Source organism: Phyllostomus discolor, chromosome 11, assembly GCF_004126475.2.
Source record: "Phyllostomus discolor isolate MPI-MPIP mPhyDis1 chromosome 11, mPhyDis1.pri.v3, whole genome shotgun sequence".
In the NCBI taxonomy this organism is placed as follows: domain Eukaryota; kingdom Metazoa; phylum Chordata; class Mammalia; order Chiroptera; family Phyllostomidae; genus Phyllostomus; species Phyllostomus discolor.
In genome coordinates this window covers 19,922,300-19,949,555 of record NC_040913.2, presented here as the reverse complement: position 1 = coordinate 19,949,555, position 27,256 = coordinate 19,922,300, and the positions used below count along the sequence as shown (strand labels likewise).

The following is a 27,256-nucleotide window of genomic DNA, read 5'->3' as shown; positions in this document are numbered from 1 at the left end:
TATAGTGTGAAACAATCAAATTTAGTTGTATTTGGACTGAAAACTTCTGTTGGTGTTGGGTTGGGATTAAAATCTATTACAGGTTTAATATAAGCTGCACCCAAAAAGTCTCAAGCTTTTTTATCAACAGAAGAACCCAGAATATCATACCTTTATTTATTTATATATATAAAATATATATATTTCATCCAGCTACACACACATAAAACGTGAAAACTGTTATTGATGTTTCCCTCTGTCTCCCTTACTCCCCTGACCCAATGGTTGTAGAGTCCAGATATGTGCGGACCAAGGAAAAGATAAAGCCCCCTGGTGGTAGTAGCACTACAGGCTTCATTTGGAGGGTGCTTTGGCAGGTTTTAATGGGGAGGAAGTCACTAACAGCATGAGACTATCCAAAGGGGCCACCACCCAGAAGGAGAGGAGGACAGGGAACTCCTAAGGGACAAGGGGATCAGAGATGAGGCTTACATGCCACTTGGCAGCATGTGGGGCAGTAGGGGGGCGTGTTCCTGGGTCAGAGAACTCCAAAGGGTCTTTTACTGCCCCCAAAGTTGGGTAAGGTAGTTGCACAAGTCATTGTAACCAAGGTTAACTGTGGGATCATGAGAAAATCACCAACATTTTCTGGGAGCTCTGATGTGGTGAGAAAAGCTTCTAATGAGGAATTTGGGAGGAAAAGTCCCTGCAAGAGGTGGGGTGGGGGAGGCAGGGAGAAGAGAAATCACACATGCTGGGCTTTCAGTCCCTCAGTGATGTTAAGCATAGTGATGCCACCAGTCAGTGGAGGAAGAAATAGGAGCATCATGAGAAGTACATAATTGGTCTCATGAGGCTGAATGAATGTGCATTGGTTTCAGCAGGCAGAGCCTTGCATACTGAAAGGATACATTTGCAGAGGTAATTTCCAAGCAGTAAGAAATGAGGGAGATGCTCAGATAAGAGGTTGGACAGAGAGCCTGATCTGTGAATGAGTTCCCAAATTTAAAGGCGGCATCCTCAGAGTGAGGTTACCTGTGGAGAAAAGATTAAACCAGAAGAGAATGGAAGTTGGACGTTGATGTGTCGGTACACATGAGGTGGTAGAGGAGGAACCAGAAAAGGAGACCTCACCTAGTGTGGTAATGTGGTCAAGGTGAGGCGCAATGAGAGGGAGGGAGGGCAGAGGCAGCATGAGTAGATGCGTTCTACATCCAAAACCAGCCCACTCTTCAAAGTCTGTTATGCGCCTCACTTCCTCTATTGAGATTTCTCAGCCCAAGGGGTTGTCTTTGTTGTCAACTCAGAAAGCTTATTATCTGCAATCCTCACTTGGCAATTCATTGTTCACGACCTTAAAACATTACTTACTGTTGGGATATACTCATAGACAGCATCATCTTACAATCCTTTGAATTATCAGTAAATTTGTCCATAGTAATTTATTGATAAATACATATTGATTAATTTAAATATTTCTTATTAATATTTCAAGGTAAGGATTTTCTCTCAACCCTTCTAGTTAGGGTTTTGTCTCTTTGTCTCTTTGTAGTTAGGCTTTATTCTACAGGCTTAAGTTATGGCCACTGTTTAAACATGGCTCTCTCCTTCTCCCTCTCCTCCCCAAAACACTCGCTCAGCTCTGACTATGTGCTAGGGAAGCCCTTTGCAGAATCCAGGAATACAGGGATGTGTGAGACCCAGTCCTGATTTCAAGAAACTCAGAAACTATCGGGAGGGCAATTTGAGGTAAACGTGAAGGCTGTCCTTGACTGAGTGATTTTGGGGGGCATGATAAAACACAAAGGGTGAGACAACCACAAAATATGTGGCAGCATGGAGAGGGAGGCAATGGAGGAGGGTGTGTCTGAGGGACAGTAGAGCCAAAGGAGGAGACGCGTGAGGACGCAGCCATTCCAAACAGAAAGGAGAGAAGGAACAACAGCTCCAACGTCAGAGAGCGCGCAGTGTGTGTGCGTGCGTGCAGCGTGTGTCTGTTCACGCGTGTAGAACTGTGGGCTTTCTCTCCAGGATGCCTTCTTCACCTTCACCTCTATCAGTTGTGTTCAGTGATAGCGAGAAATCCAGTAATTCCAAATGTCACGTCATGTGAAGAAATGTTATTTAGTATAAGAAGTTATGGGTGATGTATGCATTTGTGATAAGCGTTGGTACCTTTTCAGAACATTGTTTCTGTTTTAAGAGGTAATGCTCTGCTGTTACGTAATTTGAACTCTAACTATGTGCTAGAGATTGTGAAATATATATACATATAAAAAATACAAATACAGTCATTATAGAAAATTATTAGAAGGTCAGAGCCAGTGAAAGTTTTTCCCTTCCCACTTCTTTTTTTGAAGACATTAAAAAGTCAGACACAAAATCATTCATCGCCAATTATTAGTGTGTGTCCTAATTTTCACGTTCTTAAACCTTTTCTCACCTTTGAGTCCTTCAAGAGTGATAGTATTTGCCAGGCTTGGACCAACGGAGCAGAGAAGAGGTGCCAGGCATGAGAAAAATTCAGGTGCATCACAGTGGCATACAGAAACAAGATTTCTAGGAGGCTGAGGCTGACACTGCCTCTGATTTCAGAACGTACCATTCAATGTTCGTGTTCTGTTTATAGTAAAGTCAGTGCTTCTGTCTCTGCATTTAGGTGGCTTAGAGATTCACATGGATTAAATAGCGTGTGAAGCTCATTTAAGAAACTCACAGAAGCCAAATTAAGGTATTGCTTAATAGGCAATATGAATGTTTATGATTATTACCCATTTTAATGATTCAGGATTAATAATGAAGACACTGCCACTAGTGACAACAAAACAAGATGGGTTTTTTTTCTGGAATCATTTTCAAAGACAGAGAACAGAATATGTAATATCTGATAAAGTTAAAATTGTGGAAACACACCTAGAAAAATTACCATATAGTTGAGGTGCTTGCTTGCTATGTTCTTTCATAATTTCTCATCCATATTTGTTTCAGCCCCTTCTCCTTCAGTGGATTTTCACTGTCAGCTAGCTGATTGGTAGATTTTGAAAGAAAAATCCTGATTGAGAAGTGAGTTGCCATGGCAACCTTGCACTACACTTCTATTTTTCTGTCTGTAACTATAAATGGTAAAATGTAACCTTCCTAATTATGCTGTGATTTTTTAACTCTATTGGTACCAAACCCTCTACAAAGTTTGCTATTATTCTAAATAAAAACAATATATTTTACTTCTCCCCCAACAAAACTGTTCTTTATATTAGCTAGATTCTGTTTTGTAAAAATTAAGATTCTAATAGACTCAGTGAAAGGTCTAAGTGCAGTGATTTTACAATCTTATCTGAATGCTTAGAATGCCGTTCTAAACATTCAAAGTAAATAAAACTTTATCTTGAGTAAAGGTTTATTGTTTTAGAAAAGTATTGTTCAAATAAAACAAGGGGGAAACTAGTTCACAGTGTGGTCATGGAGGGCTGAACCTTCAGCAATCAGCTGCCTTTTCCCCAGTCCCGTGGGGTCAACACTGCCAGCCTGACCCCCTCACACTAGCTGTAAGGAACTCGTTCATTCAAATGGCAACAACAATCGAAAAACAACCCTGTTTCCCCTCCATCCGGATTCCCACTGCCCTCCAATGGAGCCCTTGCCGCCTCTGCCGTTGCCAGGGGAGCTCCGTGAAGTATGACAAAGGAGGCAACCTTCAGGTTCAGAAGTAGGAGCAAACAGGCAGCTGTGAGAATCAGGATACCTTGGGGTGAGCTCTCTGCCCAAAACACGAGCCTTCAAGCTGCAGCTCCCTCTGCTCCAGCCATAAAAAGCAAGCTCTTTGATTAGAAAAAATTTAGAGAAAGGTGAGAAAAAATTAGAAAAATGAGAAAAAGGTGAGATTAGAAAAATTTCACCATTTAGTAGTATTACCTGAAGGTCTACCAGCTAGAGAGTATACATCTCACCTCAGTTAATAGCATGAACAGCTGACAGGCTAAAGGGCTGTCTATGGTCATCCAAATCTTAGTGTCACTGACATAAATCAGGTCTCACTGCTGCTAAAACTGGGCGGAGTTGGAGCACACTGAGGGAATGGTGGTTCTGAGTTTGTGGAGAGGAGAGGCTTTGGAGCAAGCAGACTCCGGGAGGCAGGGAAGCCTGGGTGTGGTGTCGTATAAGTGACAGGGGCATAGTGTGATGGAGGGACTGTGCTTTCATGACCGTGGGGCTACTAGGTTGGGGTGCAAGGTCTAATATCTTACTTAGGACTCTGCTCATACATGGCAAACTGGGGGCACTTCTCCCTCTCAGAGGTGTGCAAAATATGCAAGCGGATCACACAGTATGCAGACAGAGCCTTTTGAATCTGGCTCCTTTCACTGCATGTGTTTCATGTGAGATTCATTCATGCTGTTGCATGGATGATAGGTCATCCCTTTTCGTTACTGAGTAGTATTCCACTGAGTGGAGACAACAAAATCCATGTATCTGTTTGCCAGTTGAAAGACATATCTTTTGTTTCCAACATTTAATGCTTTAAATGTTCACATATAGGTTTTCATATGAACATATGTACTTATTTCTCTTAAATGCCTACAGGTGAAATTGCTAGGTCATATAGTGAGAAACTGCGGAACATTTTTTAAAGTGGGTGTACCACTTTGCATTCCCACCAGTTATGAATGAGAACTCAAGTTTTTTCACTTTCTTAACATCACTTAATACCATCAGTATAAAAAACATATTTTAGCCGTTCAAATAAGGGTGTAATATATCTCATCATGGTTTAAATTTGCATTTTCCTTAAAATGCAAATGATGACTAGTGATGTTGAACATCTTTTCATATGCTTATTTGTCATATATATATCTTTCGTAAAATATCTCTTCAAATCATGTACCTATTATTTAATTTATTTTTTTTGTACTTTTTTCCATTACCATTTATCCCCCTTATAGGTCCCTCCCCACCCACTGCAATCCCCACACTGTTGTCCATGTCCATGAGTCCTTTTTCCTTTTTGCTTGATGTCAGTTTTTTTTGATCAGTCTTTAAACTTACTGGTTATGTTTAAGGGTTTTTTTAAAAATACATTCTGTTTACAAGTTCTTTGTCAAATATGTGATTGGCAAATATTTTTTTCACAGTGTATGGCTTGTATTTTTATCCTCTTAATGTTTTTTTGCAAAGCAAAAGTTTTTAAATTTAATTAAGTCCAATATATCATGTTTTTTAAAACATGAGTTGTACTGTTGGTGTTGTATGTAAGAACCCTGCCTACCCCACGTTCATGAATCTTTTTCTTCTAAAAGTTTTATTGTTGTATGTTTTACATGTAGGTCTATGATTCATGTAGAGTAGACTCATTTTTAAAGCTGAAAATGTTTACAATTTCACCTGATAATAGTTGGATTATTCTTAGTATGTCTTTGAAAAAAACATCTAAAGACCAAAAGATGCGAGGAATTCACCAGTACTTTAAGATGTGCGTCTCTCTGTGTCTACTGACAAGCTAGTTTATTTATGTTCTTATAGAGCCAGCATCAACTATACCGATTATGATTTCATTAACCACAACAGCATCTACATATATTTGGGACGTGTAGTGTATGAATGTGCAAGGTGCATAGTCTAGAGTGTGCACTTGGGGCGCTCTGGAACTGAGGATTCCTTACAATCACTCTGCCTATCTGTAATACGCAGTGGTTTGAAGCCACAGGTCTGGACCGATTTTTTCCTTCCATGTATAAATAAGCAGAGGTCCAGAGAGAACCAGTGCTCTTTCCAGGCCCAAACGGAAGGTTGGTGGCAGAGCTAGCCTGCAGCCGGGTCTCTGGAATTCTGCCCACTGCGTGCTCCATTGCGGTGTCATGACCGATGGAAACGGCCACTGGCTGCTGGAAAGTGAGACATCTGTGGCAGTCATTCTTTTGAACATGTGCCTTGCCCTGTGCAAGCTCTCTGACAGCATGGGCTCCATCTTGTTTGGAATCAGCAGTGTGACCTCCTGCACAGCGGTGGGTCCTAACAGTGTGACGGGGGCAGTTGTGGAATAGGGATTGTTGAGCTGACGGCGCCTCCCTTGGTCAGAGAAGTGATAACACAAGACCACCTGTTGCTATTAGGTTTTCATTGGAAACACCCGGAAGAGTATTGGATACAGTGTGACAGAGAGGAAAATGGCATGGGAATGACACAGAAAGACTAAATTGAAACCCTGGCTGAGCCAAGCACTAGCCATGTGATCCAGGGCATATTACTCAGCATGTTTGAGACTCAGTGAATAATAACAGTAGTAATAATAATGATGGCGACGCACACGCCACAGGATAGATGTATGGATTAAATAAAATAACGTATGTGGAAGCCTACATTATTAAAAACTGGCGTATTGCCAGAACGCAGTAAACATGAGTTCCAACTCCTTTGTTATTGTTGGAATAAAAAAATAAAATCTGTGGGATACAAAAGCTAAGCACAATGGAAAGTGAAAAAGAAACTAATGATTATATACTAGAGTCAGTTATTCTCGTGTCAGCCTAGACCTGTGTTGCAATAACAGAAATATTCTTCATGAAGTCAGTTTGAATTTACAGAGCTCAGTGAATGAAACCAAATGAAAAGAAATGATGCCTACAGTAGCACATGAAAATGAAGCAATACGAACAGCTTTACAATGTTATTTCTATTAGCTCTGGCCCTTGAGATACCATCTGCATGTTTTCATATATTGCTTGTGAGCACTGCCCTTTTACCCCTGAAAGTTATTCTTTACAACCGTAGCCACTAACGTGGTGGCATTGGTCCTGCAAAGGTCTGTGGGATTGAGGGAAGGACAAAGGGGAGAGCTGGGGTCAGTTTATCCAAGCTTAAACATTGCATCTCAAAGTGGCATTCAGACGGGATCATTCCACATGAATGTCTCTTGTTTCCTTTTCTTCAAAACATTCCGGGCCACAGCTTCCTGCTTCGCTCTTGCATTTTAATCCCCCACTTGGCACCACATCGCGCTCCTGGCAGGGCGTGAATGATTTCTCTCATCGCCCCGGAGGGCTTGGGTTCTGTCATCTGTGGCTGTCGTTGCAGACAGGCAAATGAAACCTCCTTTGAGGTGAATTGAAGTGAATGTGGCATCGCCTGGCCCCTGCCCAGCGGGGGCGTAAATGCATTACCCTCGGAAACAGATACACTTCTCTGCTTTTCTTGGCCTTGACAACCACACGCCCACCTTTTTTTTTTTCCTGGGCGCGCTCCAAACAATCGCTGCACTTGGTGCTCAAGTCCACTTCATGCCCCATCTTCCTCCCAGACACGCCCAGTCAGTATTTACTGGCCTTTTTGAGGCCTTAGCCATTCCAAACTGGAAGAAATGTAACTTTTCCTTGGTGGGAGTCTGGTGTAAGCACAGTTTGGCATCATCCTTTTTTAATCCTCGTGCCTGCTCTGAGATGCCCAGGGCCCTGTGCAGGTCTAGTATGACCCAGGACCGACCACCTCCTCACCCCTTTCCTGTACCCCTGGGAGGAAAACATGCAATCAGGTAATCCACACAGATACAATAAAGACATTATCATGTGAGTGATATCACATTATCTCCCAAAAAGGGATATGTTTTAAGAAGAGAAGATGATGGCAACAAAATAAATTACTATCTAATTGTAAAGTCTAACTCTGAGCCAGAATGGGGAGACCATTTTTTTGTAAACCGTTTTTCCAGGCATATCATGTAACACAGTAACTCACCTGAGCACCTGGCACCTACTAGGCAGTCGGTAGTGCAGCGACCAACAGACTTCTCCCGTGGCACAGCGAAACTTGACATTTTTGAAGTTTCAGGCTCCTCTTTAGTACACATTTCCTTCTTCGTCAAATAGAAATTCATCTGATCACTCCTTTCATTCATTTCATGCATCTTTATTGGGCTACTACTTGATATTTAACTCTCCTTCTAGGAGAGTTAGTCCAGTGTGGAGACAGAAAATTATGTGTCATCCAGAATAGTGTGATGCATTCCATGAGGAGGGTGTGCTATGAAGAAACACAGGGATGATGTGTCCCCCACAGCTGTGGGTACCCCTAGAGAGGGTAACACCCAAGCCAAAGTTGGAAGGGCCAGGAGGAAGTGTCCAGGTAACAGGGAGAAGGCAGTGCTCCAGAGAGGAGCCAGAAGGTAGTGATGGTTGGGAGCACCACAGGTAGGATGTGCGAGTAGTTTGGCACAGGCAGAAAACTGGGTTCAGGTGGAGAAACCACCGCCACAGCACTGGACACTTCCTGAGCACTTACAGTGAGCCAGGCAGCATCCTCATGCTTTGTGTGGCCTCCTCCCGGCTTCAGTGCCACGTGAACGCAAGAGTCGGAGAGCCACCACACTCCCTTCTCTGCTGCGCTACTGCCCATCCCCTGGAGTCTCACTACCACACTCTGCCAAGGAAGCCTTAGGACCAATTCAGCTACATTCTCCATCTTACAGCCATGGATCCGCATGGGAACCACAGTCATCATTTTTCATTACTTGGACAATCCCCACAAAACTGTGTATCACTTAACATCATCCAGACCCCTCAAACTCTCCACAGTGCTTCCCTGCATGTGTCGTCTGTTATCATCAAGACTTGCTGCTCTTCAACCTCATTTCTGACCAATGGGTCTCTCCCTTTGTTGGGTGCTCCCCGGAGCCCCTGCTCCCCAAGCCTTCCTCTTGGCGAGGGCTGTCTTTCTTCTAACCCCTCATATCACAGGGTTCTGCTTGCTCCTCATCGCCTTTTCCTATCAATTTTAAATCACCCCCCTCCTCCACACTCCTCATCTTCTTTGAGCCATGCCATTAGAGCCTCTCTTCCTCATTGGAGTTGTCTAAAGGCCTCTGAGTCACTCACCTTCACTCTCTGAAGATGTTGGCACCAGGCTTGTGGTCTCTGACAATCATACCCCTGGTCATAATGCTCGGTGATTTCCAAATCTAGGGAGAGGACCTCGCCCCACACTGGCCTCTCACTTCCCTGACCTCTCCAGTGAGCTTCACCATCCCAGAGCCACCCATACATAGGCCTTGCCCTTGTACGTGACCACATACAGCACAGTACAACACTTCAATTTCAAAGCTTTCTCTCTGGCTCTCATTTTCTGTCTGTCTAGCTCCCTCCCTCCAGTTTTCTGATTCTAGAAATTCCTCAAGCCCACCCAACCACCAATCTGCTGAGTGTACTATCTCTTCACAGTTCCTCCCTGCCTCACTCCCCACCCCCGCCATGTCCTCATGTCCCTCCACGTCCATCTTAGATCTCACAGTCCCTCACTGGAATCACTCCACGTGCATCCCTCCCCTCCCCTCCCTTGCTGTCATTCTTCTGTTGTACTCACTTGGATGAATCATCAACTTACTTAAAGCCAACTCTCTGTATATTCTCTTGCTGCCCCCAAAGCAGCTGAGTATGATAAAACAGTGTTAACCAGCCTTGTTGTAATTACGTGAGTACTACCCTCCACTGAGACGCTGGAGCTGCCCAAGGAGCCCCTAGGAGGCAGTGTAGCAGGGGGAGGGCTTACGGAGCCAGGCGATCTGGTTCACAGTCCTCATTTCCTTCACCTTCTAAGTCAGCCTCTTTGCTGGATGTCATTCCCATCGTCATATCTAACTGTTCTAGTACCCTTCCTGAACCTATCAACCTGCAGGGAGCTACACAGTCCTCACTTCCCTCTTCCCTGCAGAGAGCATCTCAACACCACTGCCTCCCGTTTTATCTTAAATCTACTCCTGGAAAGTTTTTGCATCACTGCGCTACCAAAAATGCCCTTCTCTGGGTGGCCAGTGGCCACTATAATAGCACCCACACCATGGTAACCTGCCAATCCTGTTTCATTTGATCTATCAGTAGCATTTGGCATGGCCAACTCCTGCTTGAAACACTATTGTTCCTTGATGTCACACTTTTATAGTTCTTTTCTCCCTGGCCAGTTCTCCCCACACCCCTTTGCTGTTTTCTTCTCATATTCTTAACATCTACAAACATGGCAGGGCCCAGGGTCCAACACTCGGCCCACCTCCCGTCTCTGTGCACACTGACACCCTTGGCGACCTTGTCCGGTTTCAAGAATTAAACACGACCACGACGCTGACCCTGCCCATGTTCACATGCTCTTCCATGCGTGTTCTTGTGGCTCATGTCCTCCAGGCCTTGGCTCAAATTCTCCCTCATAGAGCAGCCTCCCCAGGCCAGTCTATATAAAATACTTTAGCTACCCCATTGCTCTAAATCCCCTCTTTTATCTTTCTTCATCGCACTTTTCTCTGTCTGTCCTATATCTATTTGTGCTGAAAGCCTTTTGAGAGCAGGGAAATTGACCACTCTGTAGGGTGCTTTATACGTAGGAAGCTACCAAAAGATGTTTGTTAAATAAAAGCATGGTCTCATTCAGTGCTGACAACACCCGAGGGATCCTGTTAGGAGGTTTATTACAGATGAAAACATTGAATCAGGTTAAGTCATCATCACACAGGTGACAATTCAGGCAGCTGGGTGTAGAGCCCACACACTCGCCTAGGGAGCTGCGGAAGCCAGAGAGGCACATGGAGTGTGGGTCCCAAGGCTGCTTTCACCAGGTATGGAGTTTATCTTGAGGATAAAACGGAATAACCGGAGTGGCTGTAGGGGTGAGAGGAGAGACGTGCCTGGGTAAGATGCTGGCTCCACCCAAAACAGGCACAATTCACATAATTGCCTTACTCCAGTTAATAGGGTATCCAATCATACCTGCTTAGAGGCCACCTGGGCACTGTGTTGTGAAGTTTAGGCTGACAGTGTGTGTGTGTGTGTGTGTGTGTACACATAGGAACACATATGCTTCCTAGCATCAAACTGGCCTATACTGACAATATTAAAGTCAGATTTGGTAAAGAGCTTCACATCAACTTGACCTTGAGGCCTGTGGAATTGCAAACCTTCCTTGCTGTTTCTGTAGCAGCCTGATAGCTGACATAATTCCTAAAGAAGCTTATCTATTAATGCCCAAGGACCATTTACTATGCTCATGTGCTGCCGGCCCAAAATGCCACGACTAGCTAGATAGCCTAGGAAAATATTAAGCTGTTTAAAGAAAAAAAAATGGTGTTTGAAACCATAGTCAAAGAAGAAATGACTTCCAAAAATTTGACTAAATATTTAAAATATCCATACTTTAAATAGTTGACTTCTTCCAAGTTTAGTGCTTTCAGTGTCTTCATGATTGGGGGCTTTAGATGCATAAGATATTTTCATGTAGGTAACAAATGCATTCGATTAATAGATGCTGAAACAGACCGTGTTTCCATGGTGAAGTGAACTGCTGTTTTCTATTTTAAAGGGAACCAGCTGCTCACCCTCCAATACCCCCAAAGCCCAAGTCTCCTGCTTTATCTCCTCACCAGCTGAGACGGGATAATAGGTAAGACCCAGCACGCCAAAATTTCCAAACTGAAGAAGTTCAACGGACATGAAAGCGATTGAACTGTGACCTGCCTTGTGGAAAGCGTGGGTTTGCCTCGTGGGCACGTTAGTTGAAGCAGGACTCGTAAAGCGTTTCTGCTTCTATTTGTCAACACAAGTGCATGTGTGTGTTTGCCTTTGAGGACTTAGGACCATTATTTGTCCCTCGAAAGACCCTTTCAAGGCAGAAGCTGAACAGTGTCCATGCCCAGGAAGTGTTCATGGGCGGGGTCCTCTAATTTATGTATGAGGAACCCTTTCTTTCCCTTTCTTTGTACATAAATATATATGTCCATACATATGTGTACACACACACATACATACACACACACATTTGGCTTATATTCACTCATAGTGAAGTTTCCCCATTAAGAGCTACAATTTCTGATGAAAGATGTTTTCAAAACTTTGTGTTACTGCTTAAACCCTCTCTTAGGTTAAAAATACCTTTACGTAGTTTTTTAGCCCTGTTTTAGTTAAGGAATTCATAATTTACTTCAAAACTATCACAAATTTTGAAAAATGTTCTAATTAACTTGTCTCCGAGTCAAGGAAAAAGGACAGACTGCATTTCCACTTTGAATCTCTGACGCTCTGTAATTAATACCGAGAAACAAATTCAGGGACTTGAAAATCTCCCCATGTGTTCCCATTAAACTATTTAATAACCTCAAGTCATTTTTCAATATGCACCTTGTACATTTCCATTATTATTGTGAAATTTTAAAATGGTATCTCAATGAAGACAATACCTCATATCCATTCCATTGCCTGCCTTTGGTTCTTTTGGATTTTTGCCTTTTGATGGTGATTTTTTTTGACAGCGTGTAAGACAGTTTTAGAACTACTATTCAGTAAGAGGGTAGCTTCAGCTAGAAAATGCTAATTAGGCAATGGAGCTATGTAGTACTAAGTGTTCAGCCTGTTGAGTCAAAAACCCTGGTTAGAATTTCTACCCAGTGAAACTTCACAGGGCCTTTGAAATGTCCTTAGGATAAGAAGATACATTTTTTAATGAGCCAAGAGAATACTTCTTCACTGAATTAATTAAAAATATAGGCCATATTGAAAACCTTTTATTTGTACAATGGTTATAATTATGCTCTTAAAAATAACTTCTCAAGCTTTGTATCTTACCTTATATTTTCTTTTATAATATTGACCAATTAAATCTTAATTTGAATAGCATTTTTAGAGGGCTAAAATAAATTGGATGGAGTGCTTCCTAAACTCTAACATCAGGGACTCTAGAGTAGTGAACTTATGTAGATTCAAAAGAAGCCAAATTTCATGAGAATTGGTCTAATCCATTTTTATTATTCTAATTTATTTTTTTCTACCAATGATCTTAAAAATAAAACTAGGGCAACTTACATGCTTTAAATCTTGATTACGTTAATCACAGCAAGATGATTTTAATGAAAGAATATGAAAGAGAAGTGTTTCCTAAGTAATTAACACATGTCCTCAGGAGTACAAAAAAAATAGTTGAGTATAGCTTCCTGAGAACAAGCAAGAATGTATAAGTAGGTCAATAAGATACTTGGGAAAAAAGCAAAACCTTATGTCATAAATTGTGACGGAACCTACCACCGTAAAATTTCATTCTGTCAACTCAGTGTGGTCATTTCTCGATGGAGGGGTATCATGGAAATTTAAAAATATTTCCCACCATGTCTGAGCAGTTTATTTCTTCATAAAATTCAAATGGAATGTCCTTCAGAAAAAAATCATCTCTAATGCCTGATAACAGAAATGATTCTCTATTTTTTAAAATATATCATTATCTGAAAGAGATAAGTATGACAATGCTTTATTTGATGACTGGAAACTAAAATAAAATGAACATAAAGTGGCCCTGGATGGTGTGGCTCATTTGGTTGGAGCTATGTCCCAGAACTGAGAGGTCATGGGTTCGATTCCCAGTCAGGGCCCATACCTGGGTTGCAGGTCCCATCCCTGGTCCGGGTGCCTGTGGAAGGCAACCGATGGATGCTTCTCTCTTGCATCAATGTTTCTCTCTCTCCTTTCCTCTCTCTCTGGAAGCAATGAAAAAAATGTCCTCAGGTGAGGGAAAAAAAGAACATAAAATGAACATATTTAAATAGATATTTCTATATATATTCAATGGTTAAAATATATTAAATGAGATAGGCTAAATTGCAAAGGTAGTATATTGGACTCTATAATCTCCAATAAAATATGTGGTTCAGTTCTAGTGAAGTTGGTTATCTCAAATAGTGTTCCAATAAACGTTGATGTTTTTGAACATGAATGCTTTCTTATAAGTTTAAATTTAACAAAGAAGTGTTTCTTACCTAACAAACATTATCTTTAACTTCTAAACTACAGGCAGATTTGTCCACCTGCAGCAGGTGTGTATACAGAAACCAACAGGCCTGCTGAAAGGAAGTTAAGGTACAACGAACTGTTTCTCTATCTATGTAACTGTACAAATGATCAAATATGCTTTATTAGAACACTTAAAAACACAAAGTAATTAATAATAAAATACATAAAATGAGCTTTCCAACTAGCTTTAATATAGTGGGTAGTGAACATTTTTAGATGTATGTAAGAATTTTACTTCTTTAATTTCTACTCTAATATTTACATTACGAAAACAACCAAAATGGCCTGAACATGGCAACAGAATACGGTGAAACCGCTTAGGAACACAGCTCTTGATTGCCAGCACTCGTCCCAAGGTTGGTGCTAAATAGATGAAAATCCGGTCGTTTGAACTTTTTCTACAACAGCTTTGCCTAGAACTCCTGTATAATCAGGTCACATCCAACCGCGCCAGCCTCTTCGGGAAGAGGCTCACGGATTGTGCCGACACCTTTGGGGAAGGTTCCCCGTGACCGCTCGGATTCACACCTGTTGCCTGGCACATCTCATCTAGTTTAGTGTTTGTGGTGGATATGTTGTCATGATACTGTTTTAGGAAAAAACCTATTTTTGAAGTTAGCTTTTGAGCCAGTGCTATTTTATATGAAAGATGATTTATTCTGGTATCACATTTTTATGGAGTCAAAGATATATTTTAAAAGAGAGTAGTTAAAGTTTAACACATCAATACGATAAACCCATTTTTATTATGGTAAAAAAAAACCCCCACCATAAGTTTAGTATTGTAATTATTATGATAAACCAGTTTTTCAGTCAAAACTTCCTTTGGACTGAAAACATTTTCAAAGTTCAAAACTTACATGTTTTTTATTTTTTTAATCATTTGCTTTGACTCTCACAACAGAGTTTGAAACATGCATCACACCAATCCTTTCTTTACCTTTGGAGAACAGCTCGTTTCTCTCTCCCTGGTAACTTCAAGTGTGGCTCTACCTCGGCGCTTCCCGTATTGCGCCCCCTGTGGCACGACCTGTTAATGCAGGCCGTGGGGGGAGGTTGGGAGGGCCCGACACACAGAAGAATGTTGTCAGGCAGAGTTCTCTGACCTACGACTTCTCAAAGCCCTCATTCAGTGTGCACGTTTATCCTCTGAATCTCCGAAAGCTGGTTACACTTCCCAAATTTACTTGACTACCAACTTTTTCCTCATGGAGTCCTAGCCTGTATTAGAGATTGTTTGTGAAAAACAAGTCTTCATTACAGGGAAACGTATAAGGATTTTCCCAGTTATTTCTTTTCATGACCGACAATGACCCGCATGGATCTAAGCTATCTATATGTCCTATCCTATAGTTTACGATGTACTTTCTTTCCCCGCGGAAGGCAGCGCATTTTCCCCTCGTGTGAGGCATGCATTAATCATCTGCATGTGTTGCTTAATGTTCCTTGGTTCTGGGAGAAAAATTCTGAGCACACTTCTTTGCTTACTGGTGCAGCTAACTGTATTCTCTTTTCCATATCTTTTTTTAGGAATAGAATTTTGTAGCAGCCAATGACATCTTTAGGAGAAACTGTAGTTATTTCAGTGAGCACTAGGTGGCAGAATCAACACCCAGGTGGAAGGACGGCTGGGGGGCGGGGTTGGTGGTGTGTGTCTTTGTGATGAGCTGATATAATAAAACTATTGTTATTCAGTTAGGCTCAAAAATTCCTAAATAACACATGAACTATCACTTTCTTCACCGAGAACAGATGAAAAAGTTAGCTGTTTCAAAGGTGGCTGTACTGTCATTGACCTGTATTTATTTTTCCTTGTTTGAAGGAGTGAGGATCTCGAGAACATCGTGAAAGTGGCCACTTCACTTCAGAAAACTGACAAGGGGTGAGATCTCAGAGCTTTCAGCTTGCTTTTCCCTCTGTCCATGTTTCAAAATGCTTAATCAGTGCCTTAAATTCCCCACTAAAAACAAAATTCCGATGCTATTTATTATGTAGAATTTAAAAGAAGAATCAGTGCCTATAGATGTATCCCTGAAGATTGGTACAGATATTTATAGGTGCTTTTCTTCCTCTGCCTCATTTTCTGGTAACCGTGCGTATCCTAGTGACCTCAGCTGCCCATGGTCTTGACCCCATTCCAAACCGTAAGCCCTGTACTTACGTTGCTTGTCCAGATCTCTATTTATCTGTCTCCCTAGCAACCCCATTTAGAATGTCCTAGGCCACACTGGACTTCCTTCCCAAATAGGCTATTTCCTGACTTCTCCTCAGTTCTGTTATTCACTGTTCTGGGATCATTTCTGGTCTTCCCATGTCTGTGTCCCTCTATGTAGTATCAGGCACGTATGGGTTAAATGTCTCCAGTGTCCCGCATGCCCCATGGCCTCACCTCTCTTCAGACTCTCACTGACTCCGGCCTAGGTTGTTAGGGTAGCTGTCCAGGTTGGCTTACACTCCTCCCATCTCTGCTCCCATCTCTGCTACCACCACTGTCCAAATTCTCTTCCTAAGATTCTGCATGAACAACCCTCCGCAGGCTGCCTATGGTGCACTCAGTCACATGAAACCTCATTCAAGGCCCTTGCTAACCAGGCTCCCACCTAACATTCTAGAGTTATTTCTGACTTTGCCCTTACAGTTATTTACCCTGCATTCAATACCAACTTAAATTACTGCCTTTCTGTAGTTTCCGGCTACTCTGCCTTTGTTTGTGCCATTCTACCCAATGGCAGCCCTTTCTAGCCTTGCAGCTAGTCCCTGCAAGCCCCACCTGTTATTCAGGATCCAAATCAATATCACCTCCTCTTTGAAGTCTTCCCTGAGTGGTCTAGTGAAATGTGACTTCTGTTCCTCTGGACTATTAGAGCTCCACTATTTATATTTTATAACAACGAGTCATATTTGGCGCTGTTTCATGTTATTTATATGTAAATGCCTCGTCGTCTGTATCATCTCCTAAATGAGCAGATATTGTTTCTTACTCATCATCTGTCACTCACTGAGTCTGACCTGATGCTTTGCACAGAGTAGGTGTTTATAGAGTAGAGTATGGTAAAATAACGATGAGCAGTGAGAAAACCTTGGATCTAAACATTTCGTAGTCTAAATCCCCTGCCTACAAGTTTCTCTTGCTGCATGGACCTTGGCGATGCTGAGAGTGCTGTTAGGGATTGCGGCCTCAGTCGGAGAACTGAAGAGGAAAGCAGAGGCAACATTTGGCTGTTCTGTGCAAATTCGTCAGCAGAACAGGAGCTCCGAATCCAGAAGGGAGCTCCAGAAAGTGCCCTAAATTTGTTCTCCATTTCTTCTCTCGTCCACGTGCCTAGACATCTCATTTTATTTACCAATTTTTGTTTGAGGCAATATCTTGTTTTTAATAGGGATTTAAAATAGTGTTTGGTGAGTAAAAGTGATGTTTAAGAGAGAGATGAGTGAGTGATACTGCAGCGAAAGTGTGGTTTGTCATCGGTCAGACAGAAACAACAAGAGCTGCAGTTAGTTTAACTTTCCCTCTCCTTGGTCGCAACGCATGAATTCCACAGCCAGATACATTCTTCCCAGAGAGACGGGGGCTTTGGGGTGGGGTGGGGGGGTGGGGGGACCAGGGAAAACGTCTGTTGCATCCATAGCTGGGTGTTGTTTCTGTGGGATGCTCACAGGGACTGGAAATAGCTTTATTTCTCCCAGTTGCTCTTTGTGATGTTCCTTTGTGACATGGGCTGTTACTCTTATCTGATTAAGAGTGCATTTAATTTATTGCAAATGCGATGGTGAAACTTAATATCCAAAGCTTTCATCAATTGAAGGTCATTTTAAAAGCTGAACTTTTTCATTCAGGATGCAATCTCCATTTTATTTAATTCACCACAGAGTGTCTTCTCATGATTTATGCTAATTTTCTGTGATAAACACGAGCAACCCCCAATCCTGATAATCTCATCATTGTGACTCATACCAGCCAGAAAGGTCTGTGGCTAAAATTTACAGGATTCTTCGGTTTGCTCTTTCCCTTGGGGACACAGACAGATTCACAGCCTCAGGGGTTGGGAGGTAGGGTTTCAAGCAAGCAAAGACAATGGGGCATTGTGTCAGGGGACTGGGGAATGTTCATCCCACAACAGGCTAGAACATGAATCATTTTTTTCACAGTCAGTAATTTTTCTGTTTCAGTATTTTTTCTCAGCCTTCAATCCTACCATCGAACACATAACATCACCTGAAAGGGTTCATGTGGTGGTCGCTGATTTAACGTGTTCTTAAGGGTCTCTAAAAGGATTGCCCCAATGGCTATTTTGTTGCTACCTTCAAAACACATAAGTGACTCAGCAACTGTCCCTCCCTAAGGCTAAGCCAAGTTCTTGGCATTTCTAAATGCAGTAAAAAATAAACATAGCCACCATTTACTAATGAAAAACTTAGTGTTGACTGGGACCTGTTTAATATAATGGCCAGCGTTAAAGTATGGCTTGCCAGGCATCATAGTAAGCACTTTATACTCGTTAGCTGATACATTCTTTTCTGCGGTGGGTACCATTAGTATTCTCACTTCACAGGTGGGGAAGTCCAGGCAGTAAGACATCAGGTAACTCAGCCAGGGTCACCAACTAATACGTGGTACATCCTCTGTTGGAATCCAGGGATCCTCACTTGGGAGCCTGAATGTGTAACTACTGAGTTACTGGGCCTCACAGTTTCCTGGTTAACACCAGTGATGAATCAATAAAAAATAGAAATATTGAGAAAGTGTGGAAAATGTGTGAATGTGTAAATCAGGAAGAAGAGAGAAAACAGAATTTGTGAATAGAAACCCTAGATGACGAACGCAAGAGGAACGGGAGTGAAGTGGGTGGACAAGACAGGGAAGGACGTGTGAGGAGTGAAGGAGAGCAAGCCACCCACTGAGTCTGCGCTGTGGGGGAGAGGGCTGAGCTCACGTGGTTCTAAGGGATTCCTGGAACCCAGGGGATTCGCTTAAGCAGGTTGCCCCTGAAGAAGCAACCAGGGAAATCTTGACAGTCCTCAAACATACAAACAGGATACCGAATTTACCTGGCCTGGAATGAGGTTGAGTAGAATTCAAGAAAGTAGTCAGACGTACCAATGAACAAGTGTTCTTTAGCAGCTGCTTTGTGCAAGTACATTGTGCAAAAATAGGACCTATAATGAGTCAATGTACCTGTATTTTTGATTCAATTAAAACCCAGTATTAAGCATCTACTGGATGAAAGACACTATATTAAAGACTGAAGAGGATCCAATGTAAAATTTAGTTCTAAATTTTAAGTGATGTGCGTGTGTGCACACTTGTGTGTGTAGGAGCAGGGACGTGACTATGAGACAAACGTGCAGTTGGTAAGTTAGATGAATAGTAATGGAAGTACCATACAGGAGATGCCAAAAAAAAAAAAAAAGGCTGCTAGGATTCCAAAAATGGAGGGCACTCTATTCAGTTGGAGGGTTGAAAGAGTTCTTGGAGAAAGAGGTATTTGAGGACAGCTTTGAAGGGCAGACAGCATTTCCATAATAGATGAAGGTGAGACATGTGTTGTATTTCAGAGAACTCAGAAATAGTTGTTTTAAGGTGAATCTGCCCTTAGACTCTGGGCAGGCTTTTACTGATGTGAGATTTATTTTTTTTTTACTTCCAAAAGAGAAGAATTGGATAATATCATCAAAATGAACAAAAGCTTGAATAGGTAAGATTTTAAAACATTTATTTTTGCTTTATTACTGAATTACATATTGTGAATTCTCATGTCTTTTCAGTAGTTGAGCCTGAGGACCCACATCCTGAGTTAGTCAAAAGTATCCTACAAATATTGAATAAAAAGCCTGCAGAAATCACCATTTCATCATTATTATGAATGGTTATTACAATCCAAGGATCCTAATATTAAAGTGTCTTTGATTTTCCTTCTCCATTTGTTCAGTAGAGCAGTTAAAGAAATAACCATACTTCTCTTCCTGAAATATGAATATGTTAGCATGTAAACGCAGTTTGGTTTGACCACTAAATGCTGTTAGTTTAACCGTTACAAAAACTACTTATTACCTCAGTTAACATTACCTCCTTATTTTGAATCATTTGTAATTGCATACCTTAAAAATCCTAGAAGTTGAGGTTTGTGTTAGAGGTATGTGGAATATTAGTTATCTCTCTTTTCCTTTGCCTTCTACTGTATTAAAGGCACAGGGACCAAAGTAAAGGAGAAGCAAAGCAAATGTCGAAGTAGTTAGTTGATCAGGAGATGTGGTTTTCCTACTCTGTTCTGACAGTAAGGATCTGACCATCAACAACTCACTGACATCCACTGCTTCTTAGTTTTCTCATTCGTTGGTATAAGGAGTGGGTGTTGGGTCGTGAATCCCAGACTCCAGGGCCTGTTGAGGCCAGGCAGGTGAAGGAGTGAAGGCAGCTGACTGGATGGAACTGAAGGGTGTGCCCGACCATAGACCCCGGCTGATTCTCAGCTCCAGCTGGTTGCTGCCCCGGGAGAATCTGAGCCAATGTTGCTGGACAGTTCCAGGAGGCCCTGAAAATCCAGATTTCTTTGTTTCCCAGCCATCCTGTACAATAAACATAGGCTCACATGAAAAACAAAAACACTCCATGAATGCAAACAACACATCTGTATACCTATTATGGGTTGTGTGTCCCCAGTTTGTGACCTTAGTTCCGTGGCAGTTTAAATTTTGATTCTATGAAAATATCTGTTTGGAATAAAGCAGTTTCCAGAATTGTGCCTCATCTTTTCCAATAGGCTTCTATTTCCTGTCTTAGATGTAAACTGGTCTATGTTTTTATAAAGTATCTATTATTACCACTGACAAAGTTTTTTTTTTTTATTTAACACCTTTGAAGAAATCAAGGTCTGGATAGTATCTTCAGAACAACTCCTAAGGCAGAGCACATAGAGAAAAGGTAAGTGCATCTGTCTCTACCCTGAACATACGATCTCCCAGGTTGCTTGTTTCGTTCCTTCCCCCATTATCGGGAAGGGAGGTGTGTTCCTCTGGCATAAAAATGTGCTAGCCAGTGGGGTGGTGCCCTCAGTATTGTACATCCTGCAGACCTAATTGCTCAGAAGGGTTTCTGCTCTTACGTTCATGAAGTAAGTGAGCAACTCACGGAGAACGTTTATTGTATCTGCCCTTTCAGGATACCACACAATTTTATTTCAACATGTGGTTTGTAATTTGAATTTCTTTCTGTTTTACAGAGCCCAAAGCCTTGAAAGTCTCATCTTTCTGAATGCCCGGACAAACAAAGATGGCAGAGGGTAAGGTCTGACCGACACTTTCACGGGCCTCCTTGATGGAGTCCTAGACTGTACACCATCTCCGGGGCGGGGAGACCTCCCGCTCAGAACAAGGGCCGGGAAGGCTGGTGGACCAGGACCCGGATACTTTACAACTGATTCACTCATAACCGAATAATGGTTGGGACCTTACTATTAGGACAGTTAGTATATCTTGTCAGTATTTTGTATGAGTAGAGCCACTTAAACGCTTTAGGCACTGATAACATCTTACTCCTGTTGTGAGGAATCTGCTATTGTTGGAAGAGACTGAATTTTTGCTCTTTCTCTCTCTGTTGCTTGCTGCCTCCGGCTCCCTACAATGTTTTAAAGAAACCAAGGCCTTGGAAGTCTTATTAATCTTAATCAGAGGACTGACAAAAATGAGAAAGGGTAAGTAACTCCTAACTTGATGGGGCTCTCTTTTTTTCAGGTTAGCTTCTGACACTTCATCAGAAATGAGAGCGTAATGTTTTCCTCTGTCACAGATGAGGTTGCCGAGTAGAAATAGGCCTAGTGGAAATGGTAGTAAGCAAAGGAATAGGATGACTTCTGTTTCCATAGGGCCACATATTTGAGGGGCATTAAAGTAAGTTCAGGAAAACCTGCTACATAATCTCTTATTCTATGCTTTCTGAAACAATTTAAAAATGAGCCAAATTTTCCATTTAGATTAAGAAATATAAAGGACAACATTGCAAAGTGAGAGGTATGTTAGCAAGTTTTTCTGAAGTGATTTAAAACAAGTACTCCTGTGGAAATTAATAAAGATAAGCTAAGAATAATTACATCAAAGCTTTTTCTGGCCATTTGGCCCTGGAAACCTCTGACACCCTTTCCGGGACATTCTTATTTACCCAGATTTCAGATCAAATTCAGATGTGACCTAACTGGCATAAAGTGTTCATGGTTTTCCAAAAAAGCCAAGATCTCACCACAGATAGCAAAGCAAAAACCAGGACAGATAAAAATATCAGAGAGTGAGAACTGCTTTGATGTTTCTGAATCTTGGTTATTTTCTCCCAGATTAATTGTGATTTCTTCTCAGTGATATTGAGGGGGTCACACCTTTAGGTTGGTCTTCCCTCATCTGTGTCTGAGCCCTATGACCCTGACCTTCAGTTTGGAGAGTCCACAGTACATTCTATGTGAATTTACATTTACATATTGCCCAATTGAATCCCAAAGATTAATTTCCCTATATTATATATAGGCAATTTTTATAACAAAAATGAATTTAAATATCAGTATAATTTTCTCTAAAATATTAAATTAACCATTAATAATATGGAATATATATATATGTATGCATACACGCACAATACTTTGAAACTAACCTAAACTCTGTTTTTAAGAAATGAAGACCTTGATTATGGTACCAAAATGGATTCCAGAGGAAGTGAAAATACCACTGGGTAAGACTGATTAGTGCCTTAAATCTGATACCTGTGGCAATAAGGTAAAACAATTTGGCACTTTAATTTCATAAACATATTTTATTAGCATGGGTTTGGATAATAACTACAGACCACATGACCTTCTCTTCTTGCTCTCAAAAATCATTTATTTTTGGAGAATTGTCCCAATGTCGCCTTTTCTCCCAGATTTTGGACTTTAGTCTGTTTTTAGGGCTAAGTTACTGAACTGAATTTCATGTGTCTAAAGAAAGCACAATCTAGATAGCATTTTCAAAGTGGGTCTCCGAAATGGTGAAAATAGCCAAGAGGGAGGTTGAACGGAAACCGTTGCAAGTCAACCTCCCTAAGGATGGTGGTCTCCGAAGGCAGCCCCGTGCGGGGGCTGGGCGAGCACACACCCCAGGAGGAGGGCCCTTGCCCACCCACTTCTTCTCTCCCAGGGAGCGGATGTGGCAGTGACGCTGGGTCACGGCGCTCTTGCCATCCTCTGTGGTCCCTTTGGGTCCAGGGTCCACGCGTTTTGGCATTGCCCAGTGCCTTTTCGTGGGGGGAACACATGTGCTCTGAGAAGTGCGGCATTAATTTTTCTACCATCTAAGGTTTCTTTTCTTTTTGTCCTTTGTAACTCACCATAACCCAATTATATTTAAAAGGTTCAAGTTGGGGAAATGGCTGAATTTATATGAGAGCATATATTTGTATTACTTAAAAATGTAATATTTGTTATTAATAATATTTACTAGTTTTAATATTTTAAACTTGTTATCATTATTATTAACATGACTCTTACCTAAAAACAGATTAGGCGACTATATCTGATTTGCTGAGTAAAATGTATATTCTGAATGGATCCAGCATAAAAACTTTTCTAACTTCACTGCTGACCATTTCAGGTCTTCCAACAAGATGTGTCTGAGGGCAAAGTTGATTTTCTTTAATAGCAGGTTTCACATGCACTTATGCGTGTTGAGGACAAAACAAAAAAAACATGTTCCTTGTTAATGAAAAAGGAATCTTAAATGGTTTTCAGCTCAAGGTGTAAGAAAATTGTCATTTGCCTTTAGAGCTTAACAACTTGCAATGATAGAGAACTTGTATGTGTGCCACTTAATTTTTCCAGTCATTGTTCATGTGATTAGCGTTTTATTTTAACAACACTCATTAAAATGTATTTGCTTCCTCAAAGAAAACAAGACCGCAGTGGGCGTATTAAAGTGAATCCTGAAACAAATAACAATATCAAGAGGTAAGGCATTTAGAGCATCGTCCTCCCTTTGTCTGGCATTTGTAGGCACACTAGCATTCTGTGTGCTTGTTTTCAGGAGGTTAGACTGAAATTCAAGCCAAAACAGACCTCTCATTTTCTGAAACACGTCATATTAAGCGATTCTATATAACTTATACACAGAAATGATCGCTTGCATTTTATTCTTGGGAGAAGTTTGCTGTGAGGTAGATTCTGAGCTATTAAACGGAAATTTTGACTGACATCTTCTGAGCTTAGTGATTTATTTCTGTGTGTGTGTGTGTGTTTGTGTAAGTAGGGTGTGTATATACAGGGTGGGATGAAAGTAGGTTTGTTTACATTCATCCATGTGGAAAGTAATACAATTATTAATAAATACTAATACAAGAATAAACTGTGTTTTGCTTACTTACAACTGTAACCCTCCATGCAGATGTGTGTACACATGAGTAGTGTGTGTGTCTAAGTGTATGTGGATGTATTAATTAGGGTTCTTGAAAGAAACAGAACCAATAGGAGATAGAAAAATAGATAGATAGAGAGATAGAGAGATAGATAGATAGATAGATAGATGTATTATAAGGTATTGGCTATGCTGAGAAGTCTCAAGATCTGAATTTAGCAAGCTGGTGACCTAGGTCAGCCCGTGGTGTCCAACCAAAGTCTGAAGGCGTGAGAACCAGGAGAGCTGAGGGTGTCGGTTCCAGTCCATGGGCAGGAGAAGACCGAAGTTGCAGATGAAGCAGTCAGGCAGCCCATGTCCCCTTTCACTCAGTCATTTCGTTCTGCCTAGGACTTCTGCTGATAGGACTAGGCCTTCACATGTTAGGGGGCCGATCTGCTTTACTCAGTTTATGGATTCAAAGGTCAATCTCATCCAAACACTCCTCCACAGACACACCCAGAATGATGTTTGACCAAATCCCTGGGCCCCCTGTGGTCCAGTCAAGCTGAAACATGAAATTAACCATCACAATGTGCCCGTGTGTGTGTGTGTATCAGTGGTGTGTGTATGTGCAAGTGATATATGTGTATAAGTGTATGTATGGGTGTGTGAGTAGTGTAGGTGTGTTTATATGTGAACTGTCTTCAACGTGTGGTGGATTTGTGTGCCGCATGTGTTATCTGTATGAAGTGTGGTGTGTGTTTAAGATGAAGAGCTTAACCAAGTGCACTTCATTAAGAGTTCTCCTACCCATGAATTGTTGAGTAAATCTGGAAAGCTTATGTCCTCTTGCTTTTCATTTTTAAAAAAGCAGATGGAGTATATTTGAAACTGAGCTTGCTGGCGTGTCACTGGAAACAGTGCATCAAATAATTCCATGTGGTTTTAGTTGAACTCTTTTCCATTCGGTTAACTCAGTACATGATATTATTAGATTCTAAAATGTGTCACTGGTACCCACAGGCACTGTCAGCAGAGCCAGGGCTTGGCCAGCTGGGGCACTCACTGTCCGGCTGTCGTTCTCTCCTCAGCAGCCTGGCTCGTCAGTGACGCAGAGACTTGGACAATTTTGCAACCAGCAGACTGAGAGGAAAACACTGATTTCCTTGGCTGCTTGCAGGCTCAGGGGGGTAACTTGAGGTAGTGACTGTGAGCGAGGAGTCCAAAAGTCCTGGTGCAAAATCTGTCCCTGCCACCGGCTAGCTGTGTCCCTGTGCCTCAATGTACTTGTCTACAAAATCGGAATCAGAATCCTATTGTGCCTAGCACAGAGGAGATACAAGTAACTGTTAGCAGTAATAAAGATCAGGTGAATATGTGCTTTCCTAATGATTTAGATACTGTTCAAATATTTAATTTATTTTGACTCTAAAAAATACCCATGTTTTCCATTCTGATTTTTATTAGAGAGATTATTTCAAATCATGACCTATTATTTTTTTATGTTGGTGCATCTGTGTGTACCCACATGCCTATGTGAGCACACATACACAGGCATACAAAAGTTTGTTTGATTTGTGTGTATGATTATGTGATCATATGCATATGATGCATGTGTGTATGACTCCTTGTGTGGATCCATGTGTGTGTGATTACATATGCACACTCCTGTAGGTCTTTTAAAAGTAAAATAAAGATTATGTTCCCTCCCTTATTAAAAACTCTCAGTATTATCACATTTTAGGTAGAATAAAATTCTCATCCTTAGCTACAGCCTTTTGCTTGTTCAATGAAGTTTAGCCTTTCTACTCCAGGCTCATTCCTGCCTGATCGACTTTATGAACTTTGAAATTTAATAACCTTGCACTGATATGTACTTTGTTTAATAGGTTTTTTAATGTACTGAATGCAGTTTTATATTATTTTTTTAAATTGAAGTATAATGACATAACAGTTTCAGGTATCTAACATAATGATTCAATGTTTACATATATTGCAAAATGAAGCCACAATAAGCTTAGTTAACAAGTGAGGTGATAGAAGTGATCTTACTTAGTCCTTATTATTTAATATGTTTAAAGAGATCAAGGTCTTTACAATATAATTAAAGCAAACCCCACAGCAAACACAAATATTGCAAGGGAGGAGTCACAATACCTATTGTTATGTTTTGTTTTGTTTTGTTCTTTCTTGAGTTTTCAAATCTCAACATAGAATCCTAGGAATTTTTATTTTTAGTCACTGGCATTTAGATCTCATATACTTCGTTTATGCAGAAACCAACAAAGTGTTAAAAAATCAATAAGGAGTATACTGGAGCAGAATAGCCCTTTCTGTTGGGTTATTTCATTTGTATGAAAAAAGGTTCAAATTCTTTTTGCTGCTTTTAGCCTGGGTATACACATTCTCAGACATTTGGATAGGAGTAAAAACTTGAGTTAGCATCTGCTTCCTTCCATGTATCTGTATCTTTGATGTGTAGACGCAACCACAGAGTTTTATGATATGATTATAGTAGGGCCACAGAGCATGGAAAAATGGTAAAAAAAAAAAAAAAAAAAGCAAAATTCCACCAAGGTCAGAAGCAGATATGTTAAAAGGTAAAGATAAAATACTGACATGTTTTCAGTGACTATGCAGAGTTTCATACTATAGTAAATATATTTTACCTTTCAGAATGCCATAGATTTTAATCTTTTTGTTTATGGCCAACACAGAACTAGTCAAAATTTGTAGTTTTAATACACAGTTATAAGTACCAGAAACAGATATCTAGTTGTATATCATGGACTTCAACAAACTAGTATATTAATCTTAATCCATTGCTGTGAATAGAAAACTTGCTAATGAATGTCATTTACAAAACATACATTCTCCAAAGTTGATTTGAAAGTCTCACAGCATGTTTGAGGTTGATATCAGAAGGATGCCTTTCTGGCCCTGGCCAGGTGGCTCTATTAGTTGGAACATCATCACATACACCAAAAAGTTGTGGGTTCATCCTTGGTCAAGGTACATACCTGTGTTGTGGGTTCCATCCTCGGTGAGGGCATGTATAGTAGGGAATGGGGGACTACCAGTTGATGTTTCTTTCTCTAAAAGTCAATAAATATATCCTCAGATTAGGATAA

The 27,256-nt window shown here is 41.1% G+C and overlaps 1 protein-coding gene across 5 annotated transcripts in view; it reads left to right on the top strand.

Moving 5' to 3' along the window:
* SCEL (sciellin) overlaps window positions 1–27,256 on the top strand; it is a 101,827-nt gene that overhangs the window by 40,770 nt on the left and 33,801 nt on the right. For 4 of the 5 annotated variants that reach the window (XM_036011256.1, XM_036011254.1, XM_036011255.1 and 1 more), the window contains 9 exons: window positions 11,305–11,385; window positions 13,779–13,844; window positions 15,601–15,660; window positions 19,430–19,474; window positions 20,641–20,700; window positions 20,999–21,058; window positions 21,410–21,469; window positions 22,432–22,491; window positions 23,681–23,740. In XM_036011256.1, coding sequence (XP_035867149.1) covers window positions 11,305–11,385; window positions 13,779–13,844; window positions 15,601–15,660; window positions 19,430–19,474; window positions 20,641–20,700; window positions 20,999–21,058; window positions 21,410–21,469; window positions 22,432–22,491; window positions 23,681–23,740 — 552 coding nt within the window. The remainder of the gene's footprint in view (window positions 1–11,304; window positions 11,386–13,778; window positions 13,845–15,600; window positions 15,661–19,429; window positions 19,475–20,640; window positions 20,701–20,998; window positions 21,059–21,409; window positions 21,470–22,431; window positions 22,492–23,680; window positions 23,741–27,256) is intronic. The other variant, XM_036011253.1, reaches the window with a different exon arrangement.